The sequence below is a fragment of the Ictalurus punctatus genome, chromosome 15, assembly GCF_001660625.3.
Source record: "Ictalurus punctatus breed USDA103 chromosome 15, Coco_2.0, whole genome shotgun sequence".
In the NCBI taxonomy this organism is placed as follows: Eukaryota; Metazoa; Chordata; class Actinopteri; order Siluriformes; family Ictaluridae; genus Ictalurus; species Ictalurus punctatus.
Window position 1 is genome coordinate 21,379,561 of NC_030430.2, and position 21,074 is coordinate 21,400,634.

Below are 21,074 nucleotides of genomic sequence, written 5' to 3' on the forward strand. Positions count from 1 at the left end.
TCATTCATCGCTAATATTAGATGAATTTCACATAAAATACCAAAATGTTTGACTTTTTTTTGTTCGGTAGTCAGATAGTTGTGGAAAAGCTGAGGTTTGGTAAATACCCATAGAGGACTTTTATTTTGCCCTGTCACTGCGATGTGCGTCAATGAAACTGGTTGCGCCAGACACAGGTGGCAGATTACACAGCTCTGAAACGCAAATAGTCATCCCCGCATCCAAACACAGCATCCCCCCATCCAAACACATCATCCCCGCATCCAAACACAGCATCCCCGCATCCAAACACATCATCCCCGCATCCAAACACATCATCCCCGCATCCAAACACAGCATCCCCGCATCCAAACACAGCATCCCCGCATCCAAACACAGCATCCCCGCATCCAAACACAGCATCCCCGCATCCAAACACTTCTCTATTTATTCTCACACCGGACCTTAACGTGTTGCAGCGCCTGGCAAGAAAAAAAAATGGGCTATCTAAAATTAATTGAGATCGAAAATTTTAAATCGTATAAAGGCCGACAAATAATCGGACCTTTCCGCAAATTCACGGCTATAATCGGACCGAACGGCTCGGGTAAGTGGCAGGTTTTGGTACTGCTGACACATAGGTGGATGTAAGGCTGATTAATGTATGCTCCATGCTCCATTCATTTAGCGGTTGTTTTTCCTGTCCAGCAGAGTTAGACAGTTTTACACAATGTCGTATTACATCACCGAGTCCTGTTTCATGCAATGCTCTGCCTTATAAGCGCTAACAGACATCATGTTCCCTGTTACATTCTGAAAGCCATGAGACACGCCCCTCTGTATACAGAGCTCAGTCACAGAAACCCTACAGCATTTTATTTGATCTATGAGAAGAATGCAATGTATATATATATATATATATATATATATATATATATATATATATATATATATATATATATATATATATATATATACATACATTGCAACATTTAACTGTAAGCTATAAACATGTCTAATTTAAAATTGTACTAATGGCATATTAGGGGTGGATGATATGGCAAAATATATTATGTGTATGATGAGATTTTTTAAAAAAACTGATTTTACAGGCTATGCACATTCTCTGGAAAAAAAAAGTGCTGAACTATCTCTTTCCTTGTTATCGGGGTGACAAAGTACACTAGACGTGCCTTTCTAGGTAAAATATACATTTTAAAGTTACAAAAAGTGTAGATCAGAGACAAGGAAATATTTAGTACCCTTTTTTTTCCGAGAGTGTATTTTGAGAGGGTATCTTGATATTTAGATTTGATATTAGGAAACACACAGTACGCCAGCAAAACGTCAATCACATGAAAAGTAAAAAAGAAAGAAAGAAGTATATATACAAAAGGGGGCGCACTGCGGCCCTGTTTGCATGTTCTCCCCGTGCTGCAGGGGTTTCCTCCGGGTACTCCGGTTTCCTCTCCCAGTTCAAAGACATGCATGGTAGGCTGATTGGTGTGTTCAAAGGGTTCGTAGTAGTGTATGAAGGGGTGTGTGAATGCGTATGTGATTGTGCCCTGCAATGGGTCTACCACGCCTTGTGCCATATGCCTCCTGGGATAGGCTCCAGGTTCCCCACGACCATGTAGGATAAACGGTATAAATGATGGATGGATGTACAAGTAAACTGTATATTTGATCTGATTATAATTATGTTTAACATTGTGGAACACAATGACAAAAAAAATGCAGCTCCAAAAATGCTGCATAAATGTTGCCTCACAAAAAACAAAACTATATCAAAGGTTACATATGTATTTCAATACATTTATGTGAAGTGTCCACCTTACAAATCCCTGTGTACATTGGTACTACAGAAACAATAAAATATTTGAATGAGTGCATTAATATGAACGTGTGATTTGCCTTGTTGCCGGATCTACTGTCACAACTGTTGTTATAGAAAATTAATCAACACCTTCTAACTAATCAAGCATTCAACAGCATATAAAACACATTAATCTGTCACTACTATTTATGCATTAACTACAGTGAAATTAATAGGAAAAATGTTTAGGTATGAGAGAAAGGAATATGTCTGGAGTCCTGGAACTGGCCTTATTTGTCACACATTTTTTCCTCTCTGAACAGCAAAAAATCAACAAACATACTGGACCCTGTTTTTCCTCCCATTTTAACTTTGTTATTTAGGAAAATCCAACCTGATGGATGCCATAAGTTTTGTCCTGGCAGAAAAGACCAGTAACCTCCGTGTTAAAACCCTGAAAGACCTGATCCATGGTGCGCCGGTAGGAAAGCCTGCAGCTAACCGTGCATGTGTCAGTATGGTGTACTGTGAGGATAACGGCGATGAGCGCACATTCACACGAGTTATAATCGGTACAGTGAATGTCTTTGTCTGTTGTTGTTGTTTTTTAATCTCATTTTAAAAATTTAGTATGAGACATACACAAAAACAGAAGAGATCAGGAAATCAAATACTTTTTTACAGCACTGTAAGCTGCATTTATATGTGTTTTAGGTGCTTCTTCTGAATACCGGATTGACAGCAAAGTGGTTGGACTCTCAGAGTACAGTGAGGAACTGGAGAAACTGGGTATCCTCATCAAGGCCAGGAACTTCCTAGTATTTCAGGTGTGAAGAATTATTTTTAAGATGATAGTAGCAATGATATAGCTAACTACAATTATTTCATTCGTGAAATAATGATGAATAATATAGCTAAATACTGTATATTGAAGTTTCTCTGGTCCCGATTACACTGCAGAACAAATTTGAAAGTGCATCACAATCCTCATCTATGGGCCCTTGTTTTCAATTTTATAGCAAAACTGTAAAAATGGCATAGTAGTGTATAAGTTCTATATCCAGGTAAAAAAAAAAAAGATGAAGAATGAGAATGATAATGAGGACACCAATTATAATATACACCAAACATCAAAGTTTTACAAGACATCTTATGGGTTTTTAGTTTTAATTTTTACCCCATTTGCTTCCAATTTGGTCATTCACCTATTCCCACACACTAGCTGCAGTAGCTCCCTCCAAGACATGTTAAGCAAACCAACAGCATCTTTACTAACTGCTGCTAACAGTTTTCTTACACTGTATTTTCTTCCAGGGTGCCGTGGAGTCCATAGCCATGAAAAACCCCAAAGAGAGAACTGCTCTGTTTGAGGAGATCTCCCGCTCTGGGGAACTAGCTCAGGAGTACGACCGCAGGAAGAAAGAGATGGTGAAGGCAGAAGAGGACACCCAGTTCAATTACCACCGTAAGAAGAACATCGCAGCTGAGCGCAAAGAGGCCAAACAGGAGAAAGAGGAGGTCTGCAAACATCTTAATAGCATCTAATGATCTGAACTGGCTTTCCTGAGCATCCAGTGCTGTTTACTCCTGCATGTCATTATGTGCTTATTGTCTAAAATAAAATCTGTCTGTCTCTCTTCAACCCCAGGCTGAGCGTTACCAGAGACTGAAGGATGAGGTTGTTCGAGCTAATGTACAGTTACAGCTTTTCAAGCTCTACCACAATGAGTCTGAGATTGAGAAGCTCAACCGAGAGCTGTCCCAACGCAACCGGGAGATCGAGAAAGACAGAAAGAAGATGGATCATATTGAAGAGGAGCTGAAGGACAAGAAGAGAGAACTGGGGAGGATGATGAGGGAGCAGCAGAACGTGGAGAAGGAGATAAAGTGTGTGTCAAGGAACTTTCTTATGACTTAAATCTTCAAAATCAACTGTAAATAGATTGAAATAATGTCTCTACCTTAGAACTAAGTTCACGCTCCTGAATATTCTGTCATTCTAAAGCCACTGTCTGCTTCCTACAGAGAGAAGGATGCTGAGCTGAACCAGAAACGGCCTCAGTACATCAAGGCCAAGGAGAACACCTCACACAAGATAAAGAAGCTGGAGGCGGCACGCAAGTCTCTGCAGAATGCTCAGAAGATGTACAAGAAGCGTAAAACAGACATGGAGGAGCTGGACCGAGAGCAGGGCGCTGTGGAGATGGCCAGGCAGGAGTTTGAGGAGCGCATGGAGGAGGAGGCTCAGAGTCAAGGCCAGGACCTCACTCTGGAGGAGAACCAGGTCTGATCAGCTTCAGATCAGCTGTGTATGTGATAAGTGTACATTCATAGAAAACTTTGACCCTGCGTGGGCTTTGGTTTGGGGAGACCAAAAGATGAAAAGTTCTCTTTTAGAAATGAATTCCCTTTTACAAGAATAAGAGCTAGCTTCCTAGCTCCCAAAAGCTGTCACAAAATCCAGGGAGTCTGATGCGAGTGCAGATGTGACTTTAATAATAAAACAACTAAAAAACAAACGAAGACTGGAGAAAAACTAAAACAAAGGACTATACTAAGGCAAGGCAACTCAACATAAAACAAAAGCTAATCCCAAGCACAAATACAACATAACAGTAGAAATTGCAGCATATATTTATTGAATGCTTCACAGCCAAGGAGGCAACACACAGAAGTAAACAGGGTGACTAATTAGGGGAACACAACTCAGGTGTGAGCAAACACAGGACATGAGCAGACAACATAAGACGAATTTCAGAAATGTGTGAGTTCGGGTGCCCTCTAGTGGTCTGAGGGAATTGTCTGTACTGGACCTGACAAAACTATAAAAATCCCCTCCAATACGTAAATGAATCACATGAAAATGAATCACATGTAAATTTATCACATGTAAATTAATCATATGAAGATGAATAAATAAATTAAATATAAAAATCCCCTCCAAAATAATAAAGATTGTACACTCATTATGTCTTTGGTCGTACTTCTGTAGGAACCCTGAAAGATTCTATGTAGAACCCTTCATCAATGTATCCTACAGATAGGGTTCCAAGCAGAATTCTTTTACAAGACTAAGAAATCTTAATCATCAAATGAGTTCTTAAAAATCATTGAAGAACCTTTTTTTTTTTTTTTTTGTAAGAGTGTACCAATAACTAGTTTATCAACATTTATCAACATTTTAAATGCCTCACAGGTTCTAAGTATTATGAAGAAAATAATTATCAATAATTTGGAGTACCAAACACTTAAACAGGTAATTCATACACTCCTAGAAAAAAAAAAAAAAAAGGTTCTTCAAAGGTACTTAAAGTGTTCACTGGATGATTATGGAATCACAGGAGGGGAAAATCTCAACATGATGCTTGAAAACCAAAAATCTGGTTATACTTCTGGGGGGAACCGTTAACGGTTCTATGTTGAACCCTACAATGATGCGTCTTAGCCTTATAAATGAGAACCCTGTACAAAGAACCCATGGAACCATTTCAGAAAGGAAACCACGTTCTTGTACTGTTCTACAGAGAACCTTTAACGGGCCTCCCAGAGGAACAACCAACTTTTTTTAAAGGATATATTTTATTGAACAAAAAGAGACAACTTTTATGAAAGACTCAAGATTCTTAATGGCCAAAAGCGTATAAGTAAAGCTTTAAAAGAGAGGTATAACATTACAGTCCTGACTGTAGAGTTCAGAAAGTACAGCGTGAAGAATATATCAAATGTTCTTAAAATCTGAAGAGTGAGTGAATCAACAGTACACATCATTGATTATCATTAAAAGTTGCCAGTGGGAAGAGGTTGAAATATGATGTGTGCTTTAGCATTTACAGTATGTCCATCACATGTATTAACTCTAATCGTTGTGTTCTAATCGTTGTTAATATTTCAGTGCATTTTATTTTCTCCTGTATCTCACAACAAAATGGCCTGCAGGTAAAGCAATACCACAGGCTGAAGGAAGAGGCGAGTAAGAGAGCAGCCACTCTGGCGCAGGAGCTGGAGAAGTTCAACCGGGATCAGAAAGCTGACCAGGACAGACTGGATCTTGAGGAGAGGAAGAAAGTGGAGACAGAGGTAGACGCACATTCATGCAAAAACAGATTTTATTTTCATATAACATTTAATATAACATTAAAGTGCTACAATAGCTCTTTTGTGGGATCGGACCAGACTGGCTAGCCTTTGCTCCCCACACGTATCATTGAGCCTTGGTTCACCGGTTGTCCTTCCTTGGACCACTTTTGGTTGGTACTAAACGCTGCATACCAGGAACACCCCACAAGACCTGCTGTTTTGTTGATGCTCTGACCCAGATGTCTAGCCATCACAATTTGGCCCTTGTCAGAGTCACTCAGATCCTTGCCCATTTTTCCTGCTTCCAACACAACTTCGAGACCTGACTGTTCACTTGCTACCTAATATATCCCACCGCATGACAGGTGCCATTGTAACAAGATACTCAATGTTATTCACGTCACCTGTCAGTGGTTTTAATGTTATGGCTGATCAGTGTATGTCATTTTAAAACTATAACTTCACACACCTAGGCTTTACTGGCATACCTTTACTTGTACCGTTTGGGCTTTACTTTATCTTGCATCTTTGAAATGGTGTTTTATTTAGGTTTGCCATTATAGTCACATTACACAAATCCCACATACTATAGATTTGATGAAATTTATATTTTATACAGTGCTTTCTTCTTCTTCTTCTTCTTCTTCTTCTTCTTCTTCTTCTTCTCTCTACTGGTTATTCATTCAAAATGAGGCATCCTGACCTGTACCATTCATGTGACAGAATTTTGGCAGAAATGTCCAACTAGTTTTTCTTCTTCTTTGTTGGCTTTTCCTTGTTTTACAACACTATTTTAACGTTTCATAACGAGTCAACATTTGATCAGATAAATAGTCAAGACATCATCTTCTTTCCAGGAAGGTATCTTCTTTTGTTCACACATGATTTCATCTGACAATTTCCAGGAACTTCTACAACGTCTCTGCATCAGTCTTCCAAGAGTTGTGGCTCTGGCATGTGTTCTCACTGAATCCTTTCTTGAGTTTTGAGTAATTAAGTTGAAATGTGAAAGGGTGCCCTTTGTGGGAGTCATTATACACACTGACATTATTATATTACTTTACTTTACTTTACTGCAGGCAAAAATCAAGCAGAAATTTAGAGAGATTGAGGAAAACCAGAAACGTATTGAGAAACTGGAAGATTACATTGCGACCAGCAGGTATAACCCTAACCCCTTGTTTTACCGTCATTCATTTCACTTATATCTTGAACTCTAAATATTGAATCTCAGTGGGGGATTAATTATTGAATGCTTATTCAAGTATTTCAAAATTAATTCTTAAATTATTTATCACCAGGCAGTCGTTAGATGAACAAAGGAGGATGGAAGAGGAACTGACTGAGGAAGTGGAGCTCGCTAAAAGGAGGATTGATGAGATAAACATGGAATTAAACCAGGTCAAATCTCACACACATCCACAATAATAAAATAAAACAACAACAACATAATAATAATTAGAATAATTTATCTATTCATCGTAATGCTGCTGGGTCCAGGTGATGGAGCAACTTGGGGATGCGAGAATTGACAGGCAGGAAAATAGCCGTCAACAGCGCAAAGCTGAGATCATGGAGAGCATCAAGAGGCTGTACCCTGGCTCTGTAGTGAGTGAAAGATGTTTCATTAATTCACAACTTTTACCATTTTAGTCTACCTGTTTTAAACCAGTTTACTACTACAGCGCTGGTGATTTCTTGAATCTGATTCGTCTAACTCAAGTCATCATTTTATATCAGTGTGCTCCATAATGTGTTAATTTACATTTACATGCCCTTTTCCAGAACTTACATTTATACAACTGAGCCTATGAGGGTTAAGGGCCTTGCTCAAGGGCCCAGCAGCTGGGATTTGAACTCACGACCTTCCGATCAGTAGTCCGACATCTTAACCACTGAGCTAGGCATGAGGCTGTAGGTAATCACAGCTGTGCTGATAGTCAGCGTGACAATGCTTGTATACAACCGTTCCATGAACACGAAATTAAAATCGGGTAACTGCCATTTCAGACACAAATATGGGCAGATATTTTGTTCGGCTTTGCTCTGAAAACAAAAAAGGTTCCCAAAGAAGCCACAACTTTAGAAGTTGCTATGCAGCGTGCAGACTGACTAACAGCACATAGTAAGTGTGATAACGGTTTCATTGTAATGAACTATTGCTAGAACTGGAATTTTTTTTTTTAGCAAATACAGACAAGCTGTTATACTGAATACGAGCACTCTTGAAATTAGTGGACCGGATCTCACTGTTGTATACTGTAAATATCTTCATGTGTACAGTACATCTGTAGTTACAGGTAGTTCGTAGGGACATGTATGGCGGACACTGATTAAAACCTAATAATCAACCAATTAAAATGTGTTGTTATTTAGCAAAGAAAAGTGTTCAATTAAAAATAATTGTAGATGTGGTGAAGGAGACAATTACTGAACATTTATGGAAAAAGTCTCCAGTGTCACACTTTCCTCCATGGGAGAAGAGACAAGTGGTGTTTTTGTTTTTTTATTAACTTTAAGAGAGAGAGAAAAAAGAGAGACTGCTGAGGGAATGACTGTGTATAACTGCTCTAATGTGAATGGTACAGGATTGAACTCATGTCATTAAATGTAACTATATACTGATAAAAAGTATGACTTGTTGTTTTTTAATGTAAGTATTGTTAAATTGCTGTAGTATAAGAGGAGTGGTATTGCCATCAATGATTTTCCTGTATCAGCACGCCCCTAAGTATTTTATTCTGTATTTAATGTCTTTATCTACTCAGTATGGCAGGCTTATTGACCTATGCCAGCCCACACAAAAGAAATATCAGATTGCCGTGACAAAAGTTCTGGGAAAGAACATGGATGCCATCATTGTGGACTCAGAGAAGACAGGTAGAGACTGTATCCAGTACATCAAAGAGCAAAGAGGAGAACCAGAGACTTTCCTGCCCCTGGACTACCTAGAGGTACATTCTGGAAACTGAAAATAAATTGTGAGGTTTCAGTCATTTTTCAGTCATAATCAGCTTCTCTTACGTTCCTCCTTGAAGGTAAAACCCACAGATGAGAAATTGAGAGAGCTGCGAGGGGCCAAGCTGGTGATTGATGTGATCCGCTATGAGCCACCTCACATTAAGAAAGCCTTGCAGTATGCCTGTGGAAATGCTCTTGTGTGTGAGAATGTAGAGGATGCACGCAGGATTGCCTTCGGAGGGCCTTACAGGCATAAGGTGAACACAACATGTATGGCACACATACACAGGAACAAGGTTGACATATATACAGTAGCCTTTTTGTATTAACACTTTGTTTTTCTTCCTCAAGACTGTAGCCTTGGATGGCACACTTTTCCAAAAGTCTGGGGTGATCTCTGGAGGAGCAAGTGACCTCAAAGCGAAGGCTCGACGCTGGGATGAAAAAGCCGTGGACAAACTCAAAGACAAAAAAGAGAAGCTAACTGAGGAGCTCAAGGTAACACACCAATGATTATCAAGTCTCGATGTTGTTCAGGTTTAGTCAGAAAATAGAATGAATGCAGACAGTGAAAAGAGGTTTGTGTTTTTTGTTATTCATCTTCATTCATTCTTTCTTTTCAGGAGCAAATGAAGGCAAAGAGGAAGGAAGCAGAGCTGAGGCAGGTGCAGTCTCAGGCCCATGGATTACAAATGAGACTGAAGTACTCTCAGAGTGACCTGGAACAGACCAAAACACGCCATCTGTCCCTCAACATGCAGGTACTCTGGAGAAAATGTGTTGTTGTTTGATAAAATGGTCTAAAAGGCTTTATTCCAAGGAGTCATGGTTAACTGACTGTCTTTGTAGGAGAAGTCAAAGTTGGAGAGCGAACTGGCAAATTTTGGACCCCGAATCAATGATATCAGGAGAATTATCCAGTCACGTGAGAGAGACATCACACAGCTGAGAGACCGCATGAACCTGGTAGGAGCTTGGATTGGATGATATCCAACTACACCATTCAACATGGGCTGTATTCAGGGTTTGAATTAAAATCAAAATAGTAGACATTGGTATTCAGACGTAACTACATCTGAGAATTTGCCTCAGCTGTGGACCAAATTATTAATGGATACAATTAGGAATTACACTTACTTAAAGTAGGCTGCAGTGCTTAAAAAAAAAAAAAAAGAAAGAAAAGAAGCTAAATATTAGGATGTGCTGGACCAAGTGCTATTTTATAAGCTGCCGTATATTGAGTTTGGAAGCCATATTGTTAAATTAAACCAAACTTAACAAGCCCAGAACATCAAAATTAAGCAGTTTTGTACCCCATCACTGAATACCAGTAATTTTCCTTGTGCAAGTCTTCAACTCAGACTGAATTCAGACCTATAATTGTAAGTTGTCAATTGTGAATTAGTAATGATCGCATTTTCCAGGTGGAGGATGAGGTATTTGTGGAATTCTGCAAAGAGATCGGAGTGAGAAATATCCGAGAGTTTGAAGAGGAGAAAGTCAAAAGACAGAATGAAATTGCCAAAAAACGGTGAGTCTTGTGGCATTTGGACTTTGACGCTCACCTATTGCCTGCTCATTTCACTTTAATAATATTACAGACTTGAATTCGAGACCCAGAAGACCCGCTTAGCCATTCAGTTGGACTATGAGAGGAACCAACTGAAGGAGGACCAGGAGAAAGTGATGATGTGGGAGCAGACTGTGAAGAAGGATGAGAGTGAGATTGAAAGACTAAAGAAGGTAATGACAAAGGAAATCGGTCCAGCGCCAGGTCTGGGTTCGATCCTGAGCTCTGGTTACTGTCCACGTTGAATTTTGCATGTTCTCCCCATGGGTTCTCCGGTTACCGCCTACCTCCTAAAAACATGCTGGGAGATGGGTTGGCTATGTTAAATTGCCACTAGGTGTGAATGTGTGTATGCAAGGTGCCCTGAAATGGACTGTCCCATCTAGGGTGTATTTTTGACTCTCACGCAGTGTTCCCTGGATAGACTCCAGATGCACCATGATCCTGACTAGGATAAAGCAGTTACTGAGGATGATGATGATAATGATGATAATGATCTTCCTTGATTATTTGATTATGTTGGCATCAAGGGTTTGATGCAAAGCCATCAGTCTTTAATCTTTATTTCCTCGCTTTGTCCCTCAGGAAGAGCACAGACAGATGAAGATCATTGATGAGACCATGGCTCAGCTGCAGGACCTCAAAAACCAGCACCTGACTAAAAAAGGAGAAGTCAATGACAAGAACCGAGAGATGGAAGATATCCGCAAGAAACTAGGGTCTGCCAACAAGTGAGAAAATATAATTACTATCTATTCCATCTAAATTTGGCAGCTTTTACCCAAAGTAATATCCAGTTTGTATAGAGTGCAATCCAAGGATAGAGCTGTTAAGGAACTTAATGATACTAGTAGTATTATTTATCATCTGTGATCTTTGTGACGATATGATGCTTCTAGAGAGCTGACTCAGCTCCAGAAAGAGGTGACCGCTATTGAGACGAAGCTGGAGCAGAAGCGCAGTGACAGGCGCAACCTTCTGCAGGCCTGCAAGATGCAGGACATCAAACTGCCCCTCAAATCAGGAACCATGGATGACATCAGCCAGGAAGAGGTAGAGTGCTTAGTACAAACTGAACTCCTTCATCTAAACACAGCTTATAAACTAGTTACAATTTTTATTTTTTGGATATTTACGGTAGCTTTCGAAAGGGTTCTGTTGGGAACCCCTTCTAACAAGGAAACCTTCTGTTGTAGGGTTCTTTGATGGTTCTCCAAGAGGACCCTTAAAGAATCCTGCAACACTACAACCAAGAATACTTTTTTGACAAACTTTGGCTCACTTTTACCTTGTGGGTTCTACATGCAGGGAGGCTCCCAAGTTGATGAGTCCATCAGCAGCCACAAAACCTCCAGCTCTGTGCGTGCAAAAGAGGCCCTCATTGAAATCGACTACAGCAACTTGCATGACGACCTCAAAGTATTTCAAAAACTTACACCAAAAAGTCCAAATCCATCCTAATGCAATTTCCTTGACAAATACTATATTTTTATACATGAAAACCACACAGAAGTCAGTCATCCTCTTTCTGAACAGGACGCTTTGTCTGAGGAAGAGATCAAGATTGAGATGAACACTTTGCAGCAGAGGCTGAACGAGCAGCAGAGCATCCTCCAGCGCATCAGCGCTCCCAACATGAAGGCCATGGAGAAGCTGGAGAGCGTCAGGGACAAGTTCCAGGAGACCAGTGATGGTAAGCCAAGGCAGTCAGGAAACTAATGCTAGCTGTAGATTTTTTTTTTTCTGAATATAGATCACTGAGAAATTGTGAAGCTTTGTAAAATCACCAGTCTAGTTCTGAAGGCATCTTTGCCTTGGAGGCAGAACAAAATTGATTGGTTAATAACCCGTGGGTAGACCTTCTCAAAAACCTCCCTCAGAGGCAGCAAACCATTTCCGTATGAAATAGCTGACACACTCGTATCATCATATTTTCCCAGCAAAATATTAAGACTCTTAGCAAGCTGGATATCCCAAATGTAGCTAGCTAATATTAACTAGCCAACTAGCTAAGAAGCTAATGTGAGCAATTAAAAGGTTTCTATACCTACTGTGTATATATCTTTTCAGTGGATAGATTTTATATAAGACTGTTTGAGCAGTGCATAATCTACCTAGCAACAGAATGCATCTTGATCGGTAGAATTTCGAAAAATAATTGTAAAGACAAATTGCATTCTGTTCGCTAGCAATAATTACAGCACATATGAAATAGGTTTGCTTGTTAGCCAGAAAGCTAGTTAATGTTAACTACTGTACTAATGTAATTTACTCTTAGTGTTTTATTAGAGGGGAAAAGGTCAAGTGTACATAATTGTGTGCTCTTAAGTTAACTTCCTCTGCAATTTGATAGTTTAACATTGCTAACATCTATAATAAACCATTAGTTATATATATATATATATATATATATATATATATATATATATATATATATATATATATATATATATATATATATACACTAAACATGGAATCATGTTTTATATACCTCATGACTCTAAAAAAAGTAAACAAATGTTCACTTTTTGCTAACACTATATAAATAAGAACCTACTAAATAAAAACCTTATTATATCTTCAGGAAAGAGATACAGACAAAAATGTAAATGAGTTTTATTGAAGCTTTATACATAGAGATGTTATCCCTTCCAGATAACATGGAAGGATTATTAATCTGTATGTTACATAGAACATAGAAAGGTTTTCAAATGCAAAACAGTGATAAAAAAAATCATAACTGAACACAATCATTTTTTTATTAATTAAATGATTCATGATTATGATTAATAATTAATCAAAGCACTGTAAAGAAAGACAGTAATGGTAATAATAATCAGTAAATGATCAAATGTATGGCTAAGCTCACTCATTCAAACGTTCTACAAACATCAGGGAACTGCATTATTGCAGAATTTTATGAAACATGATAGAAATAATAATACAAAATAATGTGTTTATGGTTCAATGTTGAGCGTGGCTATTAAATGTAAACTATGCTGATTCAAACCAACTTCTAAGCTTGATCAAGAGTATTATGAGTGGATGTGTAGCTAATTACATATCATAAGTGTTAAGCTGTCAACCCAGAAATGCATGCTTTTATCAAAGCAGCAAAAATGTTAAAAAATAAGAGAAGAAAGATGACCGTTTGATCCATCATAGAGAACTTCCCCATAATGTTCTCCATGAAACAAATCTAAAGGTCTTGACATTTAATGTACAGTATCTCACAAAAGTGAGGACACCCCTCACATTTTTGTAAATATTTGATTATATATTTTCATGTGACAGCACTGAAGAAATGTCACTTTGCTACAATGTAAAGTAGTGAGTGTACAGCTTGTGTAACAGTGTAAATTTGCTGTCCCCTCAAAATAACTCAACACACAGCCATTAATGTCTAAACCGCTGCCAACAAAAGTGAGTACACCCCTAAGTGAAAATGTCCAATTTGGGGCCAAAGTGTCAATATTTTGTGTGGCCACCATTATTTTCACAGTTTACACTGTCATACAAGCTGTGCACTCACTACTTTACATTGTAGCAAAGTGTCATTTCTTCAGTGAGACACTGTATGTAAACCATTACAACAAAGCAGTTCACAATACTCAGCAAACTCAGCAATGGCGGTGTTTACCTTCACCTTCTGCACACGATAAGTCAGAAAAACCCAGGATTAACAAATGTACAGAATCTGTCTTTCAATTACTCTGTTGATCTACAGGTACAATAGCCAGTTAATTGAGAGATCATTTAATTGAGAGCGTTGTTAAGGACCATCTGTTGGAGTGAATTAATATCACCTACCCAAATTTCTACCAATGTTCAAAAACACTCGTCAGGTATATTTCTAATAGCTGTAACACTTCCTCTACACTTGTGTCTATTTTACCAGTCTAGTACGATTACACTTAACAGAAATAACTGTAAGAATTATACTGACACTCTGGATGTACACAGTATACTTGAAATCTGTTCATAAGCAAGACTTTAAGTAAATGAAATGATATTATTCAATCAGTACGGCGGTCAGTTGGGGAAAGGTCTCCAGTACTCCCCCAACTGGCTTGTTGCCTTGTTTGTAGTCATGCCTCCCTTAGTGTTTCAACCAGTTCAGATTATACCAGTTGTCTTAGCTTCCAAATGGCTTTGCCTTGGATGAAGTCCAAGCTACCTACAAATTGTTGCAGAATGCCAAGGCCTAATCTGTAATTTTGCTGATTTACACTGGAGCCGTGATTGATGACGGACAAACTGACAGGGTCAGGAGCTCACTTTCATGTAGATGGATGTTTTGTCTTCCTGCTCCTGCAGTCTGTTTGGATTTCTCTGTCTGTTCTCTTTGTCATGTAGTTGGAAGTGCATGTAAGTTTTACTCCAGGGTTCAGTAGGAATTTACATTCTTTTTGTCCATTTAGAGCAGCGGACACATATAGGCCATCTGCTTGGAGCTGAATTAGTGCTAGCAGGGGCCTGATGGAAGGGGAATCTATTCCCTCTGGGTGTCCATCACAGCCCTGGGGGCGCGCGTGTCATCTGTATCCGGTTGTTTGACCTTATGAACCGCAGCACTCAAGCACTCAGTCATTTTCTTCCTAGACTTCTTTTCACTACAGTCTTTTGCCCAATTACCTTGTTTTCCACAATTATAGCATCTGTGTAGTCATTTTTGCACCTGTTTAGGGTCTTTCATGTTTTTCACGGCTGCATGGTGGCGCCCTGAGGCAATGATATTTCCAGCCACTCTCTTATGAGCTCACTTGAGGGGCTTGCAGGCTCCCATGTCTTTCTAGCCATATCAGTGCATTAACCATATTGCCACAAGTGCCCACAAATTCCCAGTTGGGGTTAGTGAGTTTGTAGGCATTTGTCAGATCTGTCATGGTTCCATTCAGAAGAGCTTGCTTTAATGCCCCAAAATTGATGTTATCAATGTTGTCATTTCTGATGATGCTCAGTGCCTGAGTAATTGCACCAAGTTTCTCTTAATCTGGTTACATACACAAGAAAAGGCTCATTTAGTCATTGAATGCATGCATTCATGTTTACATAGTATATAAAATATAGAAAAAATACAGGGGCCCGTTCGAGGTGTAAGCCTACAGCTTGAACATAAGAAAGAATGTTGGAAAGTTTTGAAATGAGAATAAAATGATCAAAACACTATAATATTCCACACTACCAAATGCTAGTCACTAGCTAGGATCTGAGTAAGTAAACTTCAACCATTGGCTATTTGATCGCATGAATTTCCATCTTGCTCACAGGTAAAGATTTCCTCAGATGATTTTTTTATTAGCAGTTTTGCACATGAGCCCAGTTTACATTTACATTTATTCATTTAGCAGACGAAATACAAGCACAGTTTCTTGAAAGCACTCAAATTTGGCTGTACTTTTTAAAATCTTCTTATTATTATTCTTTCAGAGTTTGAAGCAGCACGAAAGAGAGCTAAGAAGGCCAAGCAGGCATTTGAGCAAATTAAGAAGGAGAGGTTCGACCGATTTAATACCTGTTTCGAGTCTGTTGCCACCAATATTGACGAAATCTACAAAGCCCTCTCTCGTAACAGCAGCGCACAGGTCTGAAATAAAAAGACCATTATATTTTAAGATCAATTGAGCTGTCTTTGAGGAATCACCCAGCATTTTCAGCCTGATCTCTATCGACTGCATCTGTAGTGTATAAGCAATTACCACAAACAATAATTTCAGTGGTGCCCAGAACGAAACCTGACTTTTAATGGAGGCCTAATGATAATCGTTGATTTCCTTCAGGTTTTATAATATGTAAAAATTACAGCTGTTGCACTCTGACACATTAGATAGATAGATAGACAGAGAGAGAGAGAGAGAGAGGGAATACTTTATTGATCACTGAGGGAAACCATTTTGTCACAGCAGAAATTCAAGATATCAAATTACAAAAATATTGCAAAACCTTACAAGGTCATAGAGTGAGTGAGACATGAGAGTACGCCCTTCCAAATGTAATTTTGAACTCTGGACGCTTTGTAGTATGATAAAGCCCCAAACATGATCAGGCCCCAAATTCTTCCCTCGGACAAAGCTGGGATAGCTCTGAATGGACAACTTATACAAATTTAGAGCTTAATTTATAAATACATTTGATAAGAATTGTAGAAAAATATGCATACACGTTTACTGTCTTCACTTCGAGTGAGTGTTGAGTAAATAGGCCTTGGGGTCTTTTCTCAGTACAGGAAAACATGTTCAAGTTATTGTCTGTGGTAATCACACATACACTATGTCACAAAGTCCCCCTCTCAGTGCACGTCACGGTTCCAAAAGCAACAGCTGCTGCGTTTATGTTTTCCAGTTCATGACGTGCTTTTGTTATGGTTTTTGGTCCTGTCTCCACCCCCTGTCCTATCATTGGTCTGTACCCTAATGTATGTATCTGTTCTCAGTTCAGCCCCTGATTAATTTATTCATATACTTCTGTTCCTTCCTCTCTTGCCATATTCTCATTCATTGTTAATGTGCATTTCTAAGCCTTAGTTTTGCATGTACCTGCATGTTTAGACCCATGCCTGTGTTCTCATTTATGATAATGGATTATCCCTGCTAGATGCTGTGTGTGTAAGTATGAATAGCTAATGCATTTTTGTAAATTGGTTTATACGGTCCACTCCAGGCATTCCTAGGCCCAGAGAACCCTGAGGAACCATACTTGGATGGGATCAATTACAATTGTGTGGCCCCGGGAAAGAGATTCAGGCCAATGGACAACCTGTCTGGAGGTGAGAAGACTGTGGCAGCGCTCGCTCTGCTTTTCGCCATTCACAGGTAAAATATCAGAATATTAATTCCCTGTAATTAACAGTACTATATTCTGTCATTTGTTATTATGACTGAAAGTTACAACAGCCTCAAGAATTATTGGCACTCTTCATAAAATATGAGCTAAAAATTATTGTATGAAATAAAAATTACACAGAATAATTCAGTCATTTCGAACAATTTCCATTCAAACGATCCATTTACCAGTCCCCTGTAAACTTGTGCAGTTCGCATACAAGTGTAAAGCCTCTGGCAAAACGGTTTCAAGTCAAGTCCAAAATCCAAGTGGGTTTTTATTATCTTTTCTCTTTGTGGCTTGTATTGGAACGAACTGTGGTTTCTCCAGAACCATTGTGCAACACATAACACTACATAAGACTACATAAAGTGCAGATACACAACAGTGTGAGATGAATCCAGGACAATAAATACACAGAACAATATACGCAGAACAATCAATTCACAGGACATTAAGTACACCGAATATGGACTGTAAACTATTCAGTTTTGTAGCAGCTATAAGTGTAGCAGCAATACTGGCAGCAAAGAGTCGAATAAATAAAAAGTGTCTGATGCGGCTTTGTAAAGTGTAGTGTGCAGTGGTATTGAGTCATACTGGGTTAGGTGTTTGACTAGCCCAGGTGAGTGTTGGGAGGCATCCTGGGATGGCAGGAGGAGTCCATGAGAGGGGTGGGAGGGGTCGTCCACAATGCTGGTGGCTTTGTGGATGCAGCGGTTGTATGAGGTGGAGATGGTTGGTAGAGAGACTTCGATAATCTTTTCAGCTGTTCTCACAATCTACAGTAGGGTGATGCGGTCAGAGGTAGTGCAGTCTCCTGTACCATGCGGTGAGACAGTTGATCTCTCTATTGTCCCTCTGTAGAAGGAGGTGAGGATTTGAGGGGGGAGGTTGCCTCTCTTCAGTCTCCACAGGAAGTGGAGGTGCTGCTGAGCCTTCTTGACTAAGCAGGTGGTGTTGAGAGTTCAGGGGAGGTCCTCCATCATGTGGACATCAAGAAAAGTGGGGAAACAGTTATTCCGTTGATATGCTGTGGTGAGTGGTCTACTCAGGTCCTCCTGAATTCGACAATCATCTCTTTAGTCTTATCAACATTAAGAGATAGATTGCTGTCTCTACACCATTCTGTGAGCTGCTCTATCTCCTCCCTGTATGCTGACTCATTGTTGCTGATGAGGCCCACAACTGTAGCGTCAACAACAAACTTGATGATGTGATTTGAACTGTACTTTGTTGCACAGTCATGAGTCAGCTGGGTAAACAGCAGTGGACTGAGCACACAGCCCTGGGGGGTTAAAATGTGCAGGATCCAGTTGCAGAGGGAGGAGGTCAAACCAGCAGGCTCAGATTTCTTGTTAGTTATTGTGGGAAGATTGTGTTAAATGCTGAACTGAAGTCTATGAACAGCATCCTTATGTGATTGTCCTTTTTGTCCAGGTGAGTCAAAGAAAGTCAGTGAGGACAGTAGGCGTACTGATTTTCAAAGTTAATACGCATTTAAGATTCAAGAACTTTATATCTGAAGCTGCAAGTTAATCATGACAATTACTGCAGTGCTTGTGGAAAATAGCAAAATCATGTGAAAAATTTTTTTGAAAAAAATCTGCATGGCGCTCATTGAGTGCAATACAATTCTGCGCAACTCAAATCAGTCTGAAGAAAACAGCAGAGAACCACAAACCATGTTCTTTCTCGAAATTGATAGTAAACTCACCATTCATGCTCTTACTTATAGTAAGAAGTTAATTAAAAGTGTATAAAGGGGCATGAAAAGTTCTGTATGGTGGAGTAATCCAAGATGCCAATTGCCTACAACCATCAGACATTACTGAGGGATAGACTCAGACTATATACTGTACATATACTGTAGTGTATTTATTATATTTATTTACCTACACGGTTACCATTAACTGTGAGAGTGCCAGTCATTTTAAAATCAAATAATTAAAACTTTAACTAAAAATATTGTGTTTAGATAAAACTTCACAGTCTCTACGTTTAAGCTCAGCACTCTCTTACAGTTAAGCTATGTTTAACTATCATGCACTGAATTAGTTGACCTTTTTATACAGTACATTTCTTTTTGTTCATTTTCATGAAAGGTGCCAAAATTTCTGCAGGGCAGCATATATACTGTGCCAGCACGTTGTCTTTTTAAATGAGATTCTTATTTCTACGAGAAATTTGCATTTTAGCTACAAGCCTGCTCCTTTTTTTGTCCTCGATGAGATCGATGCTGCGCTTGATAACACGAACATTGGCAAGGTGTGTGTACGTTGTCTGTGACCATATCACAGTACTTATGAATCCCATCGAAATGACAGTTCATTCATTTACAACTTTTCTATTTAAGAATTTTGCTGTTTATTTCTTGCAGGTGGCCAATTACATAAAAGACCAGTCACTCCAAAACTTCCAGGCAGTCGTTATTTCACTGAAAGAAGAGTTTTACACCAAGGCTGATTCTCTCATAGGAGTTTATCCTGAGGTGTGTGTGTATGTGTATATGTGTGTGTGTCTTCAAACCATAACACCTAAATACTAAAACAAACAGATGGACAAGTTTAGATACAGTAATTACTACACCCCTTCACATGTGACCTGCCATGACTTTTGAAATACATACAGATTTAATAAGGAATAAAACTCTTAGGGGTGTTCTGTTATAGGAGAATAATCAACGATGGACGTGGTAAAGTGTGGCCCAACACAAAGTGGAGTTACTGTTAGAATCCAAAAGATGATTATTACATAACAACAGAATGTCTCGAAACGTTATATTCAAATTTATCAAAGATTATACATTTTAATTGATTAATAAATGACAAATCCTGAAATTCCAGATTTCAGCAGGACTGTTTGTGTAAGTTGTGGTAATGCTGTTTTTTTTTTTCCTTTTTTTTTTTTTTCTCTTCCACACAGCAAGGAGACTGTGTCATCAGCAAGGTGCTGACCTTTGACCTCTCCCAGTATCCTGATGCCAATCCAAATCCTAACGACTGAGTTCCCTCAGATTTGTTGGCAAAAATCAACCACAAACTTAATTAACGGTGCTGACCAATAATGTGAGTTTAGCACATACAAAATGCTTTGCAGTGTGTAGAAGAGATTTGTACACAATGCTGTGTGCGCATGATCTCACACCATCATTGAATCGTTGTATTTCTGACCCCATTACATGTTATTAAAAACTGTGAATGCTGACATAAATGTGCAACACTAACGCCATAGATAAATAATGTTTATTCAGTATTAATTCAATGTCTGGTGCCTATTAATGAGAGAATGAGCTCATGCTGCTTTTGTGATCATGGGTGTTTATCTACATGTTTGAGATCTGTAATATTTACTCACACACTACTGGCTTGTTAATGCTGTCATTTTATGATAATGTCTGAAATGAAAGAGAGAGAGAAAAAAGCAATTGGCACTGAAATAGCTACTGTGTTACTAAGTACAATGTATAGCAAATCCAGTGTTAATGTAGAGCTTAGTAAATGCAAACTGAATAAATAATGAACATAGTAAATATCTAGAGGACATCTATTATTTCAGCATGCAGTTATTTTACGATTTCTCATGAATATGTACTGGTTTGCACCAACAAAGGTTAAGGATCTGGATTAAAACAACATTCATCTATTCATCTTTTTTTGCACCAAACTTCAAACTGTTGAAACACACTCAGAATTTTGAGCAAACACAGATTAATCTTACACTTGTTTCTCCATTAATTTAAAAAAAGACGAAAGTTTTTGTTCTACCTTTTGCACAAAAGGCAACTAAAAGATACTCAAAAGTATCTTCTCACGAGTAACCTTGTTTCTGTAGCCATCACAGGGAACA

The 21,074-nt window shown here is 38.8% G+C and overlaps 1 protein-coding gene across 1 annotated transcript; it reads left to right on the plus strand.

Moving 5' to 3' along the window:
- Positions 1–135: 135 nt before the first annotated feature.
- smc1a (structural maintenance of chromosomes 1A) lies at positions 136–20,815 on the plus strand. Its single transcript, XM_017486551.3, has 26 exons — positions 136–586; positions 2,179–2,367; positions 2,510–2,622; positions 3,110–3,313; positions 3,444–3,682; positions 3,821–4,079; positions 5,732–5,872; positions 6,952–7,034; positions 7,174–7,273; positions 7,373–7,480; positions 8,641–8,826; positions 8,911–9,090; positions 9,185–9,331; positions 9,457–9,594; positions 9,683–9,799; positions 10,258–10,364; positions 10,435–10,576; positions 10,989–11,134; positions 11,303–11,456; positions 11,712–11,822; positions 11,940–12,096; positions 15,834–15,988; positions 17,064–17,215; positions 19,424–19,493; positions 19,606–19,716; positions 20,151–20,815. The coding sequence occupies exons 1-26, from the start codon at positions 478–480 to the stop codon at positions 20,229–20,231; spliced, it is 3,699 nt and encodes a 1,232-aa protein (XP_017342040.1). The 5' UTR covers positions 136–477; the 3' UTR covers positions 20,232–20,815.
- Positions 20,816–21,074: the final 259 nt, after the last annotated feature.

What these genes read in the sequence shown, in the direction of transcription:
- smc1a (XM_017486551.3), top strand. Translation starts at nt 478, where the DNA reads ATGGGCTATCTAAAATTAATTGAGATCGAAAATTTTAAATCGTATAAA. An exon ending in TAAACATGGAATTAAACCAG is followed by an intron (nt 7,274 to 7,372) that starts GTCAAATCTCAC and finishes TGCTGGGTCCAG; the next exon opens with GTGATGGAGCAACTTGGGGA. An exon ending in AAACTAGGGTCTGCCAACAA is followed by an intron (nt 11,135 to 11,302) that starts GTGAGAAAATAT and finishes TGATGCTTCTAG; the next exon opens with AGAGCTGACTCAGCTCCAGA.